Here is a 21,848-nt window from a genome sequence, read left to right as displayed (position 1 = left end):
ATATATATAAGATATAGCTGAATTACGCACACTGTGTTTGGACTTAATGTCTCTATTTAAATTCTTATTCCACACATTATAGTCACACACTTGAGTGTCCTAAATAAAAGTTGGGTTGGCTTTGTTATGCAGATTTTGAAGAAAACATTTCTTGGAAAGCACTATTAGCATTGGAATTAAATATTTTTAAAAGCAATATTTAAAGTTAGCATTAAATTAAATATTGGATCAAATGAAGTTAATAAAAAAAAGCCTAAATAATGTTCTGACTTAATTACTTTTAAGTTCTAATTTTTTTTTTTTTTAGGTACCAGGGATCAAACTCAGGACCTTGCACTTGCCAGGCAGGCACAGCACCAATAGGCTACATCCCTGGCCCTAAAGTACTAATCTTTATCCTCTTATATATGGAGGTATCTGACTTAAATGATAGGAGGAGCAGCCCTACAGGAAAGAATTAAAGAAAACTCAAAACTCTGAAAGTACAAATGTACTTTCAGTCTTTCGGTACTCTGGAAACTGGCCAACGGATGGAATATCTTTTACCTAAGAATGCAGGCAACACCTGGCCTCTCCACTCTGCTGCAGGACACTTTAGTATCTATAGGATGGCTTTTAGGTATGTAGAGTCAACAGTGTTTTTAAAAAGAGTTTGAAGAGAATTTGGACTTTCATCAGTAGCTTGATGGTTTAATATTATGGACTTTTGGGAAAATGTGAATTCTAACACAAGAGTTTCAATGAACCAAGGCCCTCCCTTGCCTCAGGAGTGGAGACGTAGAGGAAAGGATTTTAAGAATTCTTAAATCCATTATCTAGCATTGGCTCAAGGCCATGTGCATCATAAGCAAAGAAACAAGAAGGAGGGTCCCCTTGGTGTACTGTGTTCCTTGAATACCATAGTGCTGTCCTCTCCTTGTTAAATCACAGCCCTGAGCCCTTTGAACCAAGAAACTTAAATTTGGACCATGGCAGTTTAACATCCATGGTAGCAGAATCCATATGCTATCTCTTTAGAAATTTTTCCAGCTTTCTGATTGGAACGACAGCATCCAGCAAGTGCTACCTTGAGTGAGAGTGCAGTCCCTTGCTAGTGATGGACTCCTAAGTACACTACAGTAATTGTCTTCTGTGTTTTCATTTGTATTTCAAAGATCAAACTCTCACTGTGCCATTAACTTTTTTCCTTATGTGCTTTCCACTTACTCCTTCACCTTTGTAGTAGTAATATGATTGGCTTTAGCTACTTAGGCCATTTGATACTGCGGTATTTAAAGATTTTATTTTTTTGTGTTTAAAGATTTTAAAGGAAAAATTCATCAGATGTCTTTCTGTGCATCTTCTATTATCTTTATTTTGGATCTTACTTTTCTTGCCCTTGATTTCTGATTCGTTCTTCCTCCTCTGCTTTTGCTTCTGGATGTGCTTAAAAGTTTTTCAACAGTTCTGTATCTGGGTGACTGTTTTGTCCAACAAACAAACATATTTCAACCTCCTTGGGGGAGAATTAAGAAGATACAGGATGGAACTCCATTAATGCTCCTAGATTTGAACGTGGGATTCCTGAAGAAAGGAAGCCAGTTTCCATTTTTCTTCAATTTCTTTTTGTTTTCATTAGTACATGTTTGCAGTACATAATGATTACATTTCTTGTGGGGATTTGGTGCATTTACACAGCACATCCTAACACATTTTTTCACTCTTTCCCCTCCCCCTGCCTCAATCTCTTGACCTCCTTCCCTTTTGCCAAGATCCATCCCCCTAATTCTTATTATCTACCTTTTATTTTGCTCTTTATTTTGGGTTTTTTTCTTTCTTTTTTTTTTTGGTACTGGGAATCAAACTTGGGACCTTGTGCTTGTGAGGCATGCAGCGGCACCACTGAGCTAAGTCCCCAGCCTGATTTTGGGCTTTTCCTATAAGAGAAACTATGTGATACTTAACTTGTGTGTTTTATTTTTTTTTTCACTTAATATTATGACATCAAAGTACATCCATTGGTCTACAATAACAAAGCTTATCCTTCTTTATAACATGGTAGTACTCCAATGTGCATAAATACATTTTCTGTATTCCTCTGTTGATGGACATATATAGCCTGCTTCCAAGATTTAGCTATTATGAATTGTGCTGCTATAAACATGAATGTGCATGTACCACTATAATAGGGTACTTTAACTCTTCCAAGAAAATACATAGAAGGGGAATAGCCGAGTCAAATGGAATTTCTCTTTTTAGTTTTTTGAGGAATCTCCATACTGATTTCCATAATGGTTGTACTAGTTTACAGTCCCACCATCAGCGTAAAAGGGTTTATTTTTCCCCATAACCTTGCCAACATTTGTTACTATTTGATTTCTTAATGATAACCTTGCTTTCTGGAGTAAGATAGACTCTTGTTGTTGTTCTAATTTGCATTTCATTAATGGCCAGAAATGCTGAACATTTTTTAGTGTATTTATTGGCCATTTGTACTTTTACTCCTTAAAAGCATCTATTCACTTCACTTGCTCATTTTTTATTGGGTCTTTTTTTTTTCTTCATATCTCTAGATATTAGTCCTTTGTCTGAAGAATAGCTGTCAAAATGATTTTCCAATTTCAAAGTTGCCTCTTCACTCTGCTAATTGGTTTCTTTGCTGTGCAGAAACTTTTAGTTTGGTAAGATTTCATTGGCTGATTCTTGACGTTATGTTTTGGGCATTTCAAGTTTTTTTCAGAAAGTCCTTATCTACACTTATAACATTCTTCAAGAGTTTTACCTATTTTATCTTCCAGAAGATTATGTGTTTGTGTTTTAATATTTAGATCTTTGATCCATTTTGATTTTAGTTTAGTACATGGTGAGAAATATGGGTCTAGAACTCTAGATTAAATCTTCTACATGTGGCTAGCCAGCTTGCCCAGCACCATTTGTTAAAGAGACTATCTTTCCTCTGGTGTGTATTTTTGGCCTCTTTGTCAATGATCAGATGGCTGAATTGCCTAGGGTTCTTTTTGGGTCCTCTCTTCAGCAGGATGTCAGAGATCTCAACTTGGGCCTTGCAGACAAAAATCAGCCTGAACCTCAGGGGACAGCTGCTGGCTTGCTGAGACCAATTAACTTAGATCTGTACACTCCTGCCCGTGCTGTCTATTGTGTCAACAGAGGCATACCCCGAAGGAGGCCCTCTATTTCTCTTTGTATTTTTTATTTTCAAAGTGATATTTTTCTCATATCTTTAATCATTTAAAATTTTTTATTTTTCTTTTCTCAAAATTTTCCCAATTTTTATGTTCTTTTTCTTATCTTCTTTCTCATTCTCTCTCTCCCATCTTGATCTTTATTACTGCCTTTGCTTTTTTTTTTTTTTTTTTTTTTTTTTTTTGGTAATGGGAATCGAATTCAGGACTTTGCACTTATGAGGCAGGTGGCGGAACCACTGAGCTAAATCCCGGGCCCTACTCTCCCTTTTTGTTCCGGTTCCCATTGTAATTGTAATTTTTTTTTCTTTTCCTTTTCTTCTCTTTTTCCTTCTCTCAATTGCCATTAGTTCTAAAAGAAAGTGATTACAGTCTCTAGCCTCCCTCCCCAACTCCTTCTAAATTCCCATCCTGAATGCTAAAGTTGCTATATTGAAGAGTTTATTCACTATAAACATTTTTCAGGCTGGTCCTCAATTTTGATTTACTAGGAAGTTTTTTTTTTCCCCCTGGTACCAGGGATAGAACTCGGGTCTCTACACTTGCGAAGCAGGTGCCAGAACCACTGAGCTAAAGCCCTGGCCCCCTCAATTTTGATTTAATTCACACAGTTAAAGGTGATAGATTAATAGCTATCACAAATTGTCATTTTCTAAGCTGTGCTTGATGCTGCTATGGTGCTCATTGTATCACTTGGGCTAAGGTGTTGTGATTGATCTAATCAGTTGTCCTCCCTGGTGTAACAAAAACGAGACTGCCTCAGAGTCATTAGAGACTCAAAACCAAAAGACCAGCTACATCTGGAAGTTTGAAGTATTAACCCAGTAATTAATCCAAGGACAATACTAACGACAAAAGTAGAAATGAGAAGGCATTTAAACAAGACACAAACACAGACTTCTACCCCACCAAAGGTAAACTCTGGGGGAAATGAGGTGGAAAAGTCTGACAGTCAACCATCTGGACACCCTGAACTGATAGCATAGGAAGTAACAAAGCAGATAAATAAAGTATAGTTTCAAATTGTTATACCCGCTGCCATGTGTCTGTTGACTAGGATGGCTTTTGCTATTCTAGGTCTCTTCTGGTTCCAAATGAATTTTTGGATTCTTTTTTCTAGTTCTGAGAAATATAGTGTTGGAATTTCAATCGGCATTGCATTGAATCTGTATAGCAGTTTTGGTAGTATGGTCATTTTCACTATGTTGATTCTTCCTGCCCAGGAGCAGGGGATATCTTTCCATTTTCTTATACCCTCTTTGGTCTCTTTTTTCAGAGTGCTGTAGTTTTCAGTGAACAGAGATTTCTCAGACAAAGAAGTAAAAGCAGCAAGAAAATATATGAAAGAATGTTCCACACCACTGGTCATTCAAGAGATGCAGATGAAAACAACACTGAGATTCCACCTCACCCCACAAAGAATGGCTACTATCAAGAAATCACTCAATAACAAATGTTGGTGGGGTTACGGGGAGAAAGGAACCCTTCTCCATTGTTGGTGGGAGTGCAGACTAGTGCAACCACTATGGAAATCAATATGGAGATACCTCAAAGAGCTGGGACTAGAGGTTCCATTTTATCCAGGCATCCCTGTGCTGGGCATCTTTCCAAAAGAATTAAAAGAATCATAACACCATGATATATGCACACCAATGTTTATAGCAGCATAGTTTGTAATAACTAAAACTTGGACACAACCCAAATGCCCATCAACTGGCGAATGGATAAAGACGATGTGGTTTTTCTACAAAATGGAGTACTACTCAGCCATAAAGAATGAGAAACTAGATACATTTATAGCTAAATGGATGCACATCAAGGCTATACTCAAGTGAAATAAATAGGACTCTCTTGAGTAAATATCAACTTGTTTCTCTGGTATGAAAAACTAAAAGGTTCAAATGGTATAGTTGATTTTGTGAAATAGGAAGAAAATGGCTAAAGAGTAAGTGGGAAGGAGAGGGGAAAAGAAATAAGGCAAAATAAAAAATGTGAAAAAATGGAACAAAATCTTTGTAAATAAGGAAGGGTGAAGTAGGTGAAGGGAGAGCAGGGGTATGGGTAAAAAATAAGAACCAACACAAATCGTGTAAAGGTACAAGATCCCAGTGATAAATGTAACTGTTTTGTTTGCTTTAAATGTACCAATAAACTCATTGGGGAAAAATAAACCACTTAGATAATACAGAGGCCAAGAGGCACATGCAGACACACATTTGTTACGTGCATGGACACCTCGTAGGCCCGTTTCAACTTCAAAGAAGCTTGTTTTAGCCCTATAGGTGACCAGTAGTCCACAGTCTAAGTCAGAGTGATCTGAACCCTGGTTCTTTTTTATTACTGGGGATTGAACTCGGGTCCTGAACCCCGGTCAGTTTTTGGTATAAAAACTTCTAGACAAAGTCGTCATGGCAACTCACTTCCAGGTCCCTTCCTGACTACTGTAGGCTATTTTTCTCTTCCTAACAAACATTCCTCCTGTCTACCTCCTTTGCTCTCAATTTTTTTCTTTGACTTGGTGAGACATACATCTAGATTATGTTCTTACAGTGATAACGCGATAATGGGCATCCTTGCCTTGTTCCTGATTGTAGAGTTACCTCTTTTTTTTAAGTTTCTCCCCATTTTATATGTTGGCAGCAGGTCTGTCAAAAGTGGGAAGCAGTTTCACACTGATGTCCAGAAGCTGTTTTTGCCTCAAAGTTACCTTTTTGCAAGGGAAATGTGACTTATGAGGCATTTTCAAATTTTAGGATGATTTGGTGGTATTTAAATTGTCTTATTCCTTATGAATTTTAATAAATTACAGAATGTGTTATTTGCTTAGAAAAGTGGGACTTGGGGTTGTCTTCAGGTTGTTCCAGGAAGATCCAGTGTATAAAAACCAGCTGCCAATGGCAGAAAGTGCCAAGAACATGAAGAACAAGGCAGAAAAATCCAGGATTGCACAACGCAATTTATTAGGGAATTTTGGACATTATATCTGCTGGCAGCACAACTTGAGGATCTCCACAAACTGAGGCAGGAGGAGGAGTTTATACGTTAAGCTAAATAAAGGTGGGGTACGGCCAAGTGCAATGTACACAGGCTTTCTTAAAAAAAACTTACTTGTGGGCTGGAGCTCAGGCTCCACAGTGGAACACTCATCTAGCATGTGAAGGACCAAAGATTTGATCCCTAGCCTTGCAAAAGCCAAAACTATTCATATGTCAGATGTAGTTAAGAAAGTCTTGGTATCAATGGGTGGCAAAAAAAAAAAAAAGATGCGTGGCTATCTTAATGCCTGTGTTTATCCTACAGGGCTTGGAATTCAAGTTGGGGTGACCCACTAGGCAAAATGGAGGTTACAATCAACACAGCTACAGTCATGTCAAGCTGATATGTACAGTGGTATACACTGGTCTTGCCAGAGGCCTTGCACAGAATACCTCTGAGGCCTCTTACCTAAATCGAGATAGTTAAAAGCAAGTATGAGGCAGGAAATAGTAAAGTAGCTCTCAAACATTAGATTTCTCCAAAGAGAAAATAGCGATATCCCTCCATTTCACCACGGCAGCCCCTGGCCTGTTGATTCCTTTTCTTTCTTCTTGTTGGCAGCCGGGAGAGCACGAAGCTCTTGCAAGACTGTGAGTGATTCCACAGTGTTACTGCCCAAGGAGGGCAATTTTTGTTTCCTTATTTGGGGGCTTGACTACAAGAGTGTATTCCTGGGTGCTTGCATGGTTTATCTGATATAATCAGTTGATGCTTCAGTTTTCTGGTAGTTTTAGTGTATAAAATCACTGTGAACCCTGAATTAGTTTTTCTAGGGATCATACAGAGTTAGGTACTTGTCAGACCCTTTTCACGGTTTTTGTCCACTGATCAACACATAACCTTGTTTTATGTGTGTTTCTATTTAGACACTGTGTCCGGTTACTGAATCATTAACATGGACCTCATGACTAACCACACTGTACGTAACACAGGCCTGAATGACCTGACCTTGAGTTTTCTTAGACCCTTCTCGCCTCAGGAGACTAACCAGCCGTTCTGGTCTATGCTCGGGGACCATTTCATTGTTCTGGTTTTTGGGACAGGGTCTCGCTAATATAGTCAGGCTGGCCTCGAACTCACTATGTAGCCCAGGCTGGCCTTGATTTGTAGCAATCATTCTGCCTCAGTCTGCGTGGTGGGATTACATGTGTGTGCCACATTCCCAGCTCTTCGCTTGGGAACCATTTTAAAGAGCAATCCCAAAAAAAGGAGCACGCACACACACACACACACACACACACACACACACACACACACACACACACACACACAAAAGTGAAAAACACAGCACAAAATAGACTGTGGAAAGAACACTTTGTTAGGGCTGAGCTGAAACAAGATGGCAGAGCCTGGCTTGTTCCACCTCATTCAGTGGAACACATACAAGGCTCTGGTTTTTCCCCACTTTGGACAGATCCATGATTATGAAAGTACCTTGAGCTGTGCTTTTAGGGTTGCAAATACATTTTAGCTTTGCACAAATTCACAAATACTGACTCTATAGTATAAGTCAGTGATGGCGAACCTTTTAGGGCTTTCAATGATAACAAACAGTCTGCTGTGGCACATGTGCCATAGGTTCGCCACCACTGGTAAAGTAATCCCAACCACTGGTCAGGAAACCCCCTCCACCCATCACAGTCTGCTGAGTAGATTAGAGGCTGGTTAAGTGTTGTGAGAGGAAATGACATTCCATTTCAGATATCATTTGTTTAAATTATTTCCTTCAGATGAACAATTACCTCACCAAATAATTTCCCTCAGGTTTCTACTTATGAGAAACTTGGTCAGGGACTTAGGCATGTGCAAAGATATGCAGAACACAGGGGTTCTGTCCAGTGGAAGAGGAAAACGTGGCTGTGCATTTCCATAATGAGGATAAAACGTACACTTCCCACAGCTAAATGTGAAGTGCTGTGGTGACACAGAGGGTGGCATTAGTTCCAGCCTGCTCCCGTCAATGGAGGAGCTTGAATTTAACCTGAGCCATAAGTGTACATCTGGGAATAGGGCAGCAGCAGGGCAGCCTGAAGAAGCAGCACAATTATGACAGTTTCTAAAAGCAGAAAGAGCATGAGCAAAGGCACTGAGGCAGGGGGGCATGGGGAGCAAGCACTGCAAAAATTCTGGTGGGTAAGGGGCAAGTACTGTAAGAACAGAAAAGTACGTCAGGATCCAACTGGAGAGAGATTTAACAGTACTCTCCATGGACTTTTTTCTGTTATCATATCACTGGAAGCCAAGGTAGAGTTTTAGAACAAAAAAAAATCAGGTGACAGCAACTAGTAGCAGCTAAAATATGTGAACACTATGTGCAGGTACTTACTAAGTAGTATGACCTTTTGCAGTTAGCTGTTGAGGCCTTACCATGTACTCAGTACTCTATTAGGCACCTTATATGTTGATTTAATACAATAATCATTGAGATGAGATCTGTTCAATTTTATACATAAAGAAATTAAAGCCTGGGGAAAAAATTTCTCAGCTACAAAGTGGCCTCACCTCTAAATACTCTATATTATACTTAAAAACAAAACCAGTATTCTGTCAGGCACAGTATTGCACACCTACAATCTCAGCACTCTGGGAGGCTGAGACAAGAGGATCACAAGTTTGAGCCCAGAGTGGACAAATCAGTGACTTATCAAGATCCTGTCTCAGAAAAAAAAAAAAAAAAAAAAAAAAAAAAAAAAGAAGAAGAAAAAGGTGAGTTCACTAGGGATGGAGCTCAGTGATAAGGCCCTGAGTGCACACCTCAGCACTATGAATAAAAAAGCCAGTATTCTATATTTTGTATTTTGCTTGTTTAATTCAAAGATACATCATAAGATGGGGTTGTAGCTCAGTGGTATAGCACTTGCCTAGCCTGCCTGAGGATCTGGGTTTAATCTCCAGTACCACAAAGTCCCCAGCTAGACAGACAGATTGTGGTACCATAGTTATTCTTCCCCACTCCTGGAATTACATGCTACCACCATTGGTACTGCTTCCCATAATCATGTCCCTGGAGCAGTAACACTAGACAAATATTTGCAGATGGAGATCTGCACAGCTGGCACCCTTACAAATGCAGCACTGGTTTGTGACGGAGGTCAACTGACAAAACTTGAAACCTTTATATTTGGGAACCAAGATATGCCACTGACTGGGAGAGTGTTTCTTAAAGGGAAAATGTTTTGGGGGGGATTAAGGCCAAAGCAAACATTGATACTTACAAGCACTCTGACAGCTCAAGGCTGGAAATCCCACACTGCGCTACTTGTCAGCCCGTTGTTTTGCTGCTTAGTGGCCTCTGGAAGTGAGTATTCTGCCACCTTGCGCAGTTCATGCCAAATGCTGTGCCCACTGCATGGGGACCGGCCAGGGTCGCCGATGAGCACTTGAGTCCCGAAGGTCCAAGTGGACCTCTTCAGCCACCCGTGAAGACTGTCGGCCAGGGCTTCATCATAAAGCATATCTCCAAGGACGACAAGGTCCCACTGATCTTGTTCCACGCTAAGAATGTTTTTGGTTAAAATGGGAAAAGGACTGAGTTGATTCAATTCGCAGTTTAGTGTAATAGCCATTCCTGCAACTGTACAAAAGCATAAGATGAATTGGTACATTGGACACACCACAGACTGTTTTGATCCCCCGCTGATTAACCTAAATACTTTTTAAAACTTCCTCGTGATGTTGTTTTCCTTTGTATTAAACATAGGGTTTTTCTTTTTTGGATCAAGAAATTGAAATTTTATGCTAATATACATTATATACTGCAATCTCCAAGTACATGTCTAGATATTCTAAAAACAAAAGAAACAATGCAGAACACCTGGAAATGTTGGGGTTTGAGAAGATTCACTCTTAACAATCCTAGGATGTCTGCAGTGTTTTGTTTGTTTTTTCCTGTGGACAGGGAAACAAGCCTGTGGCTATTAGCAAGGCAGCGTGTTAGAACTGAGACCCCCCCCCACATAAAGCAAGGGCTCCTAAGGGCTGAATCATCAGTGTAAGGGTGGACCAGAAGACAATGAGATGAAATAAAAACCTATTTGTCCCAATTCCGGTCCAAACCAATATAAGTCTCCCACAAAGACACAGGCCTCGCTTAAACTGAGTTTGGGGTCACATAAACATTTCTTCCATATTTCAGGGGAATCACCTAACTCAGAAACTAACATCAGCACTCCCAGGGTGGTGTCCCTCCAGGAGGCCTGGGAAATATAAATGCTATTCTTCCTAGGAAAAAATGCATTTATCAGCTGAGGCCTCAGATAAGACTCCCACACACAATGTCCCACTGAACACTCACAATAGCAGATGACAAACACACACAGCCGTAAACTCTTGCACCGGAGCGCCTATACATACTTATCCTGAGAAAACAAGAAGATAAGCGTCACACATTTTTAGACATAAAATCCTCACCAGGGTCTATGTCGTTGGCCAAGATCCTCGATGCGCCGCTCATCTGAGCAGCAATAGCTGTAGCTCCACATCCACTCCCAAGATCCAACACGGATTTTCCCCTGACAACATCTGGATTATCCAAAAGATACCTAAGTTAGAAAGAAAGGACAAGATGTATATCAGGGAGAGGGAAAAAGGTCAGTAAGAGATATAGATATATATATATATATAGATTTAGATATAGATATAGATATAGATATAGATATAGATATAGATGATATAGATATTCGTGAACAGAAAGGGCAAAGAAGTAGAATCTGGCAGATGAACTTGGTCCAATTTGTAAGTTACCCTGGACCACACTGAAACACAGGCCAATCTTCCATGCATGGCAGAGGTGGTGAGGACAACTGTCATTCCGTTCAGCAACTGAAAGAGCAGCCCCATACTAATCATGTGCTTCAAATCAGCTTTTCTGCTTGTTCTTTTTGGGGTACTACAGATTGAACCCAGGACATTCTCACTGACCACATCCCCACCACCCCTCCTTTTTTTTTTCCCCCTGAGACAGGGTCTTGCTAAGTGGTTAGGTTGCCTGAGGGTGAGTCTGAACTGTCAATCTTCCTGCCTCAACCACCTAAAGTGCTGGGATTACAGGTCTGTGCCACCATGCCTGGCTTCACTAAAAAACAAAAAAAAAAAAAAAAAAAAAAAATAGGACTAAAAGTGTAGTTCACTGGTAGAGGGCTTACTTAGTAGGCATGAAGTCCTGGTTTGAACCCCAACACTGGAAATAAGAGTTTTGGGCACTTAAACCATAATCTAGAAGCCGGGTATGGTGGTGCACACCTGTAATCCCAGCACTCAGGAGGCTGAGGCAGGAGGATCGCTGTGAGTTTGAGACCAGCCGGGGCTACACAGTAAGTTCCAGGTCAGTCTCAACTACATAGTGAGACCCTGTCTCAAAAAACAAAAACAAACAAACAAACAAAAAACATAATCCAGAAACTACTAAATGCCAGGAGCTAAGACTGACAAATACTGCTACCAGTAGGACCAAGTAAATTACATCCAAATTTACTGTATCCTTTTGATTGTGTATCACAGAGTGATATTTTTCCCCCTTGGTTTGTTTCTTTGTGTTCTTGTTTTCTTGGTTAATTGTTCTTTGGCTGTATTGTGGATGAAACCCAGGGACACTATCACTGATCTACATCCCCAGTCCTTTGTTATTTTAAAATTTTGAGACAGGGTCTCACTAAATTGCCCATGGCAGCCTTCATTTGTGATGTTCCTGCCTCAGCTTCCCAACTGCTGGGATTACAGAGGCACACCACCGCACCTGGCCCTCATAGAGTGACTTTTTGGTGGCAGGGGGGGGTGAGACAGGGTCTCGCTTTGTAGTTCAGGCTGGCACTGAACTCACTAAGTAGCCCAGACTGTCCTCAAACTCAAGGTGATCCTCCTGCCTCAGCCTCTGGAGTGCAGAGATCATAGGCGTGTACCATCACACCCAACCCTACAGAGTGACTTTTGACATGTGAGTTGCACTACAGTCTCCTCTTTGGTAAGGCACAAAACAAAGCACAGTTCGACCAAGGAATTTGGACCAAACAGGGGGTAACGGATGAAGAAATGCTGAAATAATAAATGTCAGATGACATTTGGTCTAAGAGGTAGAAAAATAGGAGTTAAGAAATAAGAACAGTGGGGACTCTGGGAAAGTAGGAGTGTCAGTACCCTTTCTGAAGGTGCTGCTTGTCTTCAACTGATTGTTGGCTCACCGAACCACAGTGCTATTGGGTCTAGAGTGGTGGCACATACCTGTAATGTCAGGTACTTGGGTGGCTGAAGCAGGAAAACTGCAAGTTTGAGGCTACCTGGACAACTTCGTGACTTAGTCGGTCCCTGTCTCAAAATAAAATTTTAAAAAGGGCTGAAGATGTAGCTCAGCCCTGCAGCACTTGCCTAGCATGTGAGAGGCCCTGGTTCAATCCCACATACACAAAACATAAATAAATACGTGAAGGATACCATTGTTAGTACCCTGTTTTTCAAAGCAAAGTGAAGTCTTACATAAAATCTCTCAAGTTGTAAGTGTTAGAAAGTAATTTTCCAAAAAATTACAAAGTATGGGCCAAATACAACACAACTATGGGCCACGAGTGTATGATCTCTAACTCAGCCTCTTCAGGAGGTTGATGACATTTCAAGTTGATACACAATCGCTTTAACAGACATCATTTAAAATGTCAGCATCTTTAAAATATGATGTAACTAAAGCTTGAAAATCTGGCACTACGACAATCAGAAAGTTAAAAGTGTTCAATACCATATGAAAAACTTTCTAGTTCTCAGAGTCCTCCCCTCCAACAAACCTCTATGCTTACATTTAAAACTATATACAGGGTAGGTGGCACAGTACTGGGGGGGGCGCGGAATACGCATATATATTTTTATATATTGCCAGAGCACAACAGCACACACCTGTTAATCCTAGCTACACAAAAGACTGAGTGTGACAAGAGGATCTGAGTTTAAGGCTTAAGGCCAGCCTGGGCAATTAAGCAAGATCCCACCCTATCCTAGTCTTCACAAAATAACCCTCCATACATCTTGGACTTTGTAAGCCACACCACTGGTGTGAAACAGAAGTCCCTTATCCTCCTCGTTTCACAGTTCTATAACTTCAAGGCATAACCAGATTAAATCACCATCAGTGCTCCAGCCAAGACCACATCGACATGCTAAAAGCTCTGGCCTCGGCTTCAGAGGCCGTGTTTTAATAAAAAGCATGGTGTGACTATGTGAGCAAATGCCCCAAGACTTGGTGGCACAGGGGATGAAAGGCGGGGGGACCCTAAACATGCCGATCTGCACCTGGAGTTCACTTGAGACGTCAACGAACCCAGAGAAGAGAGAAGCCTTGAATGGCCCCACTCACACTTTCTGCTCCACGGAGAAGCAGCCATGAGGGGCGGCTGACAGGATTAAAGCAGGGTGGCAGGAGTGGGTCTGTAGGTGCCGTCTGGGAACTCAGTGCTGGCCATACCCACAACCTAAGCACAGTGTGTGACTTCTAGATCTCTCAGACGCCTCACATTTTGAGAGCTGGCCTGACAATTTCTCATGGGGCGGGATCTATATTTGGGGAAATGCATTGATAAACTTGGATAAGGAGGTAAAACTATGCCACAAAGTACAAAAAAAAAAAAAAAGGCTAAACTTCTCTAAATAAGAAATCAAGCTGACAAGGGGAAAAAATAAGAACCAAGACTTGTAACTGTACTGTATCCCTAAAATGTACCAATAAACTCAATTAAAGCTGGAAAAAAAGAAAAAGAAAACAAGCTGGGCATGGGGGTGCACACCCTTAATCTCGGCACAATGGGAGGCAGAAGCAGGAGTTTGAGGCCAGCTTGGGCAACTCAACAAGATCTTGTCTCAAAATTAAAAATTAAACAAGGGGCTGAGGACGTAGCTTATTATAAATGCCCTGGGTTCAATCCTAGAATACTGAGGGAGAGGAAAAGAAAGAAAAAGGAATTACAAGACTTTGGGATTTGAGGGGGCAATTTTTTAAATTATATTTTTCCAGAACTGGAGATTGAACCCAAGTTTGCCTTTCCAGGCAAGTCTTATACCACTGAACTATAACCCCAACGCTTTTTTTTTTTTTTCAATTTTGAGAGAGAATCTCACTGAGTTGCCCAGGCTGGCCTCAAACTTGCAGTCCTCATGTCTCAGCCACCTAGGTAACTGTGATTACTGTACTTAGGCAGCTTTTCTGGAAGTCCTCCTGGAAGCCAAACCTTTCCCTTTGGCCTATGGGCAGATACTCCCACCACAGACAAGTCTGGGTCAGTGCAGGTCTCCATAAATTTGGACTTTTGCTGTTGTGTGGGGCAGGAGAACGTAAGTTGGAGATGCTGAAAGGAGAAAGGATCTGTGACAGCCTTAAAGGTTCCCAACTTGATAGGACAGTACCTAGACAGGGCCTGGCCTCCTGGCCAGTAGATTGCCCAGTAAGGATCGCCATGGGGCCACAGGTCAGCTCTCTCCCACCAGAACTTGCATCTGGGGGTCAAAAGCCGCAATCGGATTTCAGGGGTAAGGCTGCCACTGCTAGTGACTTCGGTGTTCTCCTCCACGAAGGCTCTCATCTCAGGGTCCAGAATGCTTCCCACTCCCCTCTGGGGACAATGGCCCCGGGGAAACAAGAAGAGGCTACCGCTTGTCACAGTCTGCAGGAGACCCCAGCGTTTCCAACCTAGCCTAGCAGCCATCAGTCCTTTCCCAAAGATCAGGCCCTCGGAAGCTCTGAGAGTAAGGCTGCTCCTTGTCGGGAAAGAACCTGGGGTCTGTCTCTCACTGGATCCCCACCGGAATCTCTGGATCTCTAAAAACAAAAACAATACCGAAAATTCCAAGCTTAACCAACATTTCCAGATCCTAGCACATAATAAGAAAATATTCTAGTATAAGCACTGCCTGACAATTCACAAGTACAAGTTCATTTCAGATGAGGGCTTTGGTGCACCAATATTCTAGTTCCCTTTCACAGCAAAATCTTTTAACAATTTAGAACAACAAATATATAAGCAGGTCTGAGTATGTAGCTCAGTGGTAGAGAGCTTGCCTAGTGTGTGTGTGTGTGGGGGGGGGTCTGGGTTGATTCCCCAGCACTGGGGAAAAAAAATTTAAAAATACATACAAAAGGCAGGAGGCCTGGTGGTACTTGCCTATAATTCTAGCACTCTGGGTGGCTGAGGCAGGAGGATCACAAGTTTGAGGCTACCCTAGGGAATTTAGCAACTCAGCAAAATCCTGTCTCAAAGTTTAAAAATAAAAGGGTCAGGGATGTAGCAAAGTGTGGAGGCCCTAGGTTCAACACCCCATACCATAAATACAGAAAGATCTCCAAGCATTTGCCACTGAGAGAATCTTCAGAAGTATGCCTGTTACATATAGGGTGTGATTGAAAATTACAGTGTGTGTTTACGTGTACGTGTTGTCTTTTTTGTTTTTCTGAGGCAGGCTCTTGCCGTGCAGTTCAGGCAGGACTTGAACACGCTATGTAGCCCAGCTTGGCTTTGAAGTCGAGGCAATCCTCCTGCCTCAGCCACCAGAGTGCTGAGATTACAGGTGTGCATCACCACACCTGGTGAAATGTTTAATTTAAAAAAATAACAGTAATAGAAACATTGCCACTAATCCCCCTTAAAATATCCCCCTTCACCTTGAACATACTTATCCCATTATTTTTGCCACTTCCTGACGCGGTTCTGGAAGAACTTCTTTGGGAGTTCCTTTAGTCACGGCTGTGGCTGCTCTGATGTCCTGCATTGATTCAAAACGTTTACCTGTTGTGGTCATTTTAACTTTTGGGAAGGAGCCATGAGTCATACAGTTGCAGAAAAGGACACAGGTTTTGACCACCCTGTCTTTCCACTAGAGGACGGTACCAGCATTCACCATATTTTTTAATCACACTTTCTAAAGACACTCACAAAACAGGACTCACAGAACTGCTTTAGAAAATGGCAGGAACAATGTCATAGACGTGTTCAATGTGACGAGGAGTTTTGGGGGGACCAATGGCAATGTGTCTTTTACTGTGATACATTTTTTAAAATTTAAACATTCAACATATATTCAATCACAACTTGTAAAATAAGGTATACCTTTAAAGTTCTTTCATACATGGAACAAATCATTAACTTCCAAGCAGGCATGCTTGGCAAATGCTTGAACAAAATAAGAGCCAATTCCTCAACAAAATAAAAGCCCAAAATAAGCAAAATGCCCCACCTTCAGGAAGTTTATATTTTACTGGTGAAACGCAGCAGTTATTAAGGCAAATACAGTTTTCACTTTTGTAAAATCTAGTCAAGAGTAATGAGGGTTAATACATTGTACTGACTACACTATTTCATTACAGCTTGTCCTCTCTCAGTCAGGTTTGGTGGTAATCCCCACTCCTTGGGAAGCTGAGACAGGAGGATCTGTTGGACCCATAAATTCAAGGGTAGCCTGTGCAACATGTTAAGATGCTTTCTTTTAAGAAATTGTTTATCATAAAACAATGCAATCAAGTTTTCAAGAAAAATATTTTTATGAATTTAATTGTAGTAAAAGGACAAATCTCTATATCGCTGGTGACTGAACTTTACTAAGAAAAAATAAGTAGGAATAAGGAACATCTTAAGCACAAAGCACACACCCAGCTGCTTGGTACTCTGAGCTGTTTTGCATAAATCCTCTTACACCACCCAAGCAAAGCAGAAGTCAGGCAGGACACCTGTGGGGTAAGAAGGGCTGTGGCAAAGTGGAGACTGAAATCAGTTCAAGGGGACAGGCAGGAACTTGTGGCCAGATCTTGTAACTTCTCAAAATAATCCAGATATTTGCACATAAGCTTCCACTTTTAGACACTGAGATTCAACTGGCCCCTGGGGGGTCGGGGGCGGTGCTCGTCAGGGTGCTGACGCAGGGTGCAATTTAAACGGGATTTACCCCTGGGGACCCGTGGGGGTCTCTGACGGCTGGGATCTATTCGACTAATTCTGCTCGGCAGTACTGGGTCGTTCCCTCCACATTCAGGGTTAAAATAAAGCCGGCCAGAGCGGGGATTATTAATTTGAGCTTGGTCGCCACGTAGTCTGCCACACAACGCTTGCCCCTTCCCCGCCAGCAGCAAAGGGGACTCAGTCTGAAGGGATTATATGGGGATCTCTTGGTACACGTCTGAAATGTTAGAAAAGCTGACGGGGTAGAAAGGGGTAAATTCCAAAAACTGTTTGTGACCACGTCATCTTCCTTCAAAGCAGGCCTGCAAACACCCTCAGCGGCAGGCACAACCCTTACCTGAGCTCGCAACACCACCCAGAAAAGGAAAGCACCCAGCGGCCTGGGACTCGCCCTGAGGAGGCCGCCTGTGCGCCTGCGCAGACCGCTGAGGGCTGCGGAACGCAAGTGCGGCGGCTTCCGGGCGGCCCGCCTCCTTCCCGCAGCGCTTTCGCCTTGCCTTCCTTTCCTTTCTTTCTTTTAAAAATTGCATCGCCAGTGCGCCGGGGATATCGATCAGTGGATCCGCCGCTCTCCTCGCGAGCACAGCGTCCCGAGTTTGATCCCTGATACACACAAAAAATGTGCATTGCTGCTGACTGATACAGACCCTAGCGTTTGCTAAACTATGCTCCACATTCTCAAATTGGCCCGAAGCGCTGAACCAAAGAGCATCCTTACCTTTATCAAATTCTGATTTGTAAAGTTCACTGTGAAACAATGGGTACAAGTAGCACATGTAGGTAGTGGATGTATGAGCGGTGAAGATAATAGACACTGTCAGCCGTTTATGATGCTTACATTCACCTGCGATTAAATCATGATGTATGGCCTCCGTTTTGTAGGAATTTTCGTGAATGCACAATCTGAGTTTGTTTGCATCCTGTATCCTTAAGTTCTGGATCCACATACTCACCTATCAACTGGACTGGGATATCCCTCTTGCTAATTCAACTCAGCACTCCAAAATTCACCCACCATTACACTTGACAAAAATTGAAGCCTGCTCTGATGTGTAATAGGAGCAGAGTCGTCCAAAAATAAGAAAGGGCAAGCCACGTTTCTGCATGTGATTTTTCAGTTGGAGAAATGGACTGCAGGTACCCGTTCAAAATCAAAGTTTGTCACTTGGATTCTCCCCTTCTGCCAGCAGAGTACTAGTGACCCCGGAGAGGCCATTTGACCCTAACTGGAGTCAAGTACTCTGCTTCAAGATGAGCTGTTTGCAGAAGACCCAAAACAAATTTGTCAGGAGATTCTTAGAACTACTATATTCAGCAAACTGGTAGGATATAAGATCAATGCACAAAAATCAATGGCATTCCTGCACACCGATAATAAGCCCACCATGAAAGAAACAAACCAGAAATCACAATAGCTTAAAAAACAAATCAACAAACAAACACTAAGAATTAACCTAACCATGGAAATGAAAGATCTCTGTAATGAAAACTATAGTACTCTGAAAGAAGAGATTGAAGCCATTAGAAAATGGAAAGATAGGCACAATCAATATTCCCAAAATGGCCCCATTACCAAAAATGATACATAGATTTAATGTAATTCCATTTAAAATGCCAACAGCATTTTTCACAGTAGAGAAAACAATCTTAAAATTCATAAAGAACCAGAAGAGACCCACAAAAGCAAAGGCAACCCTGGGTAACAAGAGCAAAGCCATAGACATCACAAGCCCAGAGTTCAGGTTATATTACAAAACACATGACAAAAACAGCACAATGCAGGCACAAAAACAGACACAAGGATCAGTGGAAGAGAATTGAGGATGTAGAAACAAACCCAGACACATTCAGCAATCTGATCTTTGACAAAGGTGCCAACAACATAGCAGAGGAAAGAGAGCTTCCCCCGCCACCAGTACCAGGGATTAAACTCAGGATCTCAAACTTTTCAGGCAGGCCTGGTGCCACTGAGCTATATCAGTACCAGGGATTAAACTCAGGATCTCAAACTTTTCAGGCAGGCCTGGTGCCACTGAGCTACATACCCAGCCTGAAAGATAGTCTCTTTAACAAATGGTTCTAGGAAAACTGGCTGTCCACATGCAGAAGTATGAATCTAGATCTGTACCTCTCAACTTGTGCTAAAATAAAATAAAAATAGAACAAAGAACTAAATGTTAAAACAAGCACTACTGGAAGATAAAGTAGGTAAAACTCTTAGAGACATAGGTATAGGCAAAGACTTTCTGCACAGAACCCCAATTGCACAAGAAATAAAGCCAAGAATCAACAAATTTAAAAGCATCTACACAGCAAAGGAAACAACCAATGGCGTGAAGAGGCAACCTACAGAATGGAGAAAAATTTTTCAGCTACTCCTTGGACAAAGTACTAATATCTAGACTATATAAAGAATTAGAAAAAAATTAGAACCCAATGAATAAAAGATCCCATAAAAATAGCAGTTGAAATGAATAGACACTTCTCAAAGGAAGTACAAATGGCCAACAAATACATGAAAAATATTCCACAGATTTGGCCATTTAGGGAAATGCAAAACAAAGAAACAATGAGATTCTATCTTATGCCAAAAGCGGGGGGGGCTATTATCAAGAGCTGAGAAAAAGAAATTCTGGCAAAGTTGTAGGGAAAAAGAAACCCTTCTATGTTGTTAGGGGAATGTAATTTAATACAACCATTGTGGGAATAAGGATGGAGATCTCTCAAAAAAAAAAAACCCTGAAAATAGAAATTCCATTTCACCCAGCTGTATCGCTTCTGGCTATCTTCCTAAAAGAGTTAAATACATCATATAAATAGTCATACATGCATACCCATGTTTACAACAGCATAATTCACAATAGCTAAATTATGGAAGCAACGTATAAGCCCATCAACAGATGAGTGAATAAAGAAAGTGTGGTATATATATGTGTGTGTGTGTGTGTGTGTGTGTGTGTATATATATATATATATATAGAGAGAGAGAGAGAGAGAGAGAGTATGTGTGTGTGTGTGTGTGTGTGTGTGTGTATGAGTACTATACAACCATAATGAAGGATAAATGTGAGGCATTTGTAGGAAAATGGAAGCACCTTGAGACCATAATATTAAGTAAAATAAATCAGACTCCAAAGGTTAAATATCACATGTTTCTTTTATATGAAAGACCCATAGCACAAATAACTTAAAGAGCAAAGTAAAAGATAAATGATAGGAAATAGGGAGGTAGACTTTATGGAAATGGAAAGGGGATCTGGGAGGGTGGGGAGGGGAAGGGGAAATAAAAATGGTTAAGATGTGACACCCCTTCCCCAAGATGCATGTCATGATTGTGTAATGCAAACATATACTAAGGAAAGAAATGAAAAGAAATGACAGCAACAGCCTTGGACCTTTCTTGCTATAACAATCATACAGTCATGTTGCCCTGTCCCCAACAGTGTCTTTTCACAAGGATTTCGCACCATCTCCAGCCCAAAGGAGACTTAGAGTGCATGGCCCATCCTCCCTAGCCTTTCTCCCCTTGTCTTTGTGTCCAGGCTGCTCTATCCATAACACACTTTCCCCTTTAAAACCAGCACTGTTGATCTCCCCATCTGGCCAGCTGTCCCTCTAGGCAGTGCATGAGTATCTAAACAAACTTGTCTTCTCTTTGCTCTGGTCCTGTTAAGTTCTTTTACCACTCTGTCATTGGCCTCTGCTACCTAGCACTGCACCCATTTAATGGGTTACAGCTTTCCAGGTTAACTGGAATCTCTAGGAACCACTGAGGGGAAATGACACTTTTAATTTTTTTTTCTCTCTCATTGAGTTTATTGGTACATGTTAGGTACACAGTACAGTTACATTCATCATTGGGATCTTGTACCTTTACGTGACAGGTCTTGGTTCTCATTTTTCCCCTTGCCCCTGCCCTCCCTTCACCCCCTCCTCCCTTCCCTATTTACAAATACTTTATTTCCATTTTTCCATTTTCTCATTTTTTTCTTTTCCCTTACTACCTTTCCACTACCCTTCCCACTTCCCCTACACATTTAGCCCTTCTAATTAATAGCCCCAGTTGCATGCCATTTGCCTCCTAGACAAATGGCCCATTTATTCCTGTCTTAGATTTAATCTACAATAACTGATAGATGTTTTTATGGCCTACATTAATAAGCTTAGGATCTGCTTTTTCCTTGAATTAGCTATGATTTAAACCTTTGTTTTCTGGCCCATAACTTCTTATTTCCACACACTTAATGGTTCTCTGAATAACAATAAACACTGACCATATTCAAGATCAGCATGTCTAAAGTTCATAGCCAGCTTCCATACTATAGCACAATGGATATGTTGTTGTTTTTTGATAGAAAGAAAGGACCAGTTTAAATGGAGCTCAGTGGCATATACCTGCAATCCCAACTATTCTGGAAGTTGAGGCACGAGGATCCCAAGTTTGAGCCCAGCCTAGCAATTTATCAGAGTCATCTCAAAATAAAATTTTAAAGAGGGGCTGAGAGTGCAGCTCAGTGGTAGAGTGTTTGCCTAGCACATTAAAGGGCTTGGGTTCAAGTTGGGGAGGGAGGCATTTTTTTTTTCATCAAAATTTACCAAAATTCATCCAAGCAAACTTTTCAACTACCTGACAACAAATTGAGCTATTCTCTAACCTAAACTGATTGTTTCCTTTAAACACTTGCCATGTTTTTGTTCGGAGAGCCAG

The 21,848-nt window shown here is 41.3% G+C and overlaps 1 protein-coding gene across 5 annotated transcripts; it reads right to left on the bottom strand.

Moving 5' to 3' along the window:
• Positions 1 to 8,944: 8,944 nt before the first annotated feature.
• Etfbkmt (electron transfer flavoprotein subunit beta lysine methyltransferase) lies at positions 8,945 to 17,551 on the bottom strand. 5 transcript variants are annotated; one of them, XM_010630821.3, is made up of 5 exons: positions 17,478 to 17,551; positions 15,861 to 15,950; positions 14,598 to 15,009; positions 10,629 to 10,759; positions 8,945 to 9,792 (listed from the first exon to the last, which is right to left on the bottom strand). In XM_010630821.3, exons 3-5 carry the CDS (start codon positions 14,894 to 14,896, stop codon positions 9,449 to 9,451), a joined length of 774 nt encoding a protein of 257 aa, XP_010629123.1. In that variant the 5' UTR covers positions 14,897 to 15,009; positions 15,861 to 15,950; positions 17,478 to 17,551; the 3' UTR covers positions 8,945 to 9,448. The 5 variants fall into 5 exon arrangements, with proteins under 5 accessions (XP_010629123.1, XP_010629126.1, XP_010629125.1 ...); XM_010630824.3 differs by lacking the exon at positions 14,598 to 15,009 and having other exon boundaries at positions 15,850 to 15,950; XM_010630823.3 differs by lacking the exon at positions 14,598 to 15,009.
• Positions 17,552 to 21,848: the final 4,297 nt, after the last annotated feature.

Source organism: Fukomys damarensis, unplaced genomic scaffold (genome assembly GCF_012274545.1).
Source record: "Fukomys damarensis isolate Sample0158 unplaced genomic scaffold, DMR_v1.0_HiC HiC_scaffold_14, whole genome shotgun sequence".
Taxonomy (NCBI): Eukaryota; Metazoa; Chordata; class Mammalia; order Rodentia; family Bathyergidae; genus Fukomys; species Fukomys damarensis.
The sequence above is the reverse complement of the archived record's forward strand: the minus strand, read 5'-3'. Positions and strand labels throughout refer to the sequence as shown.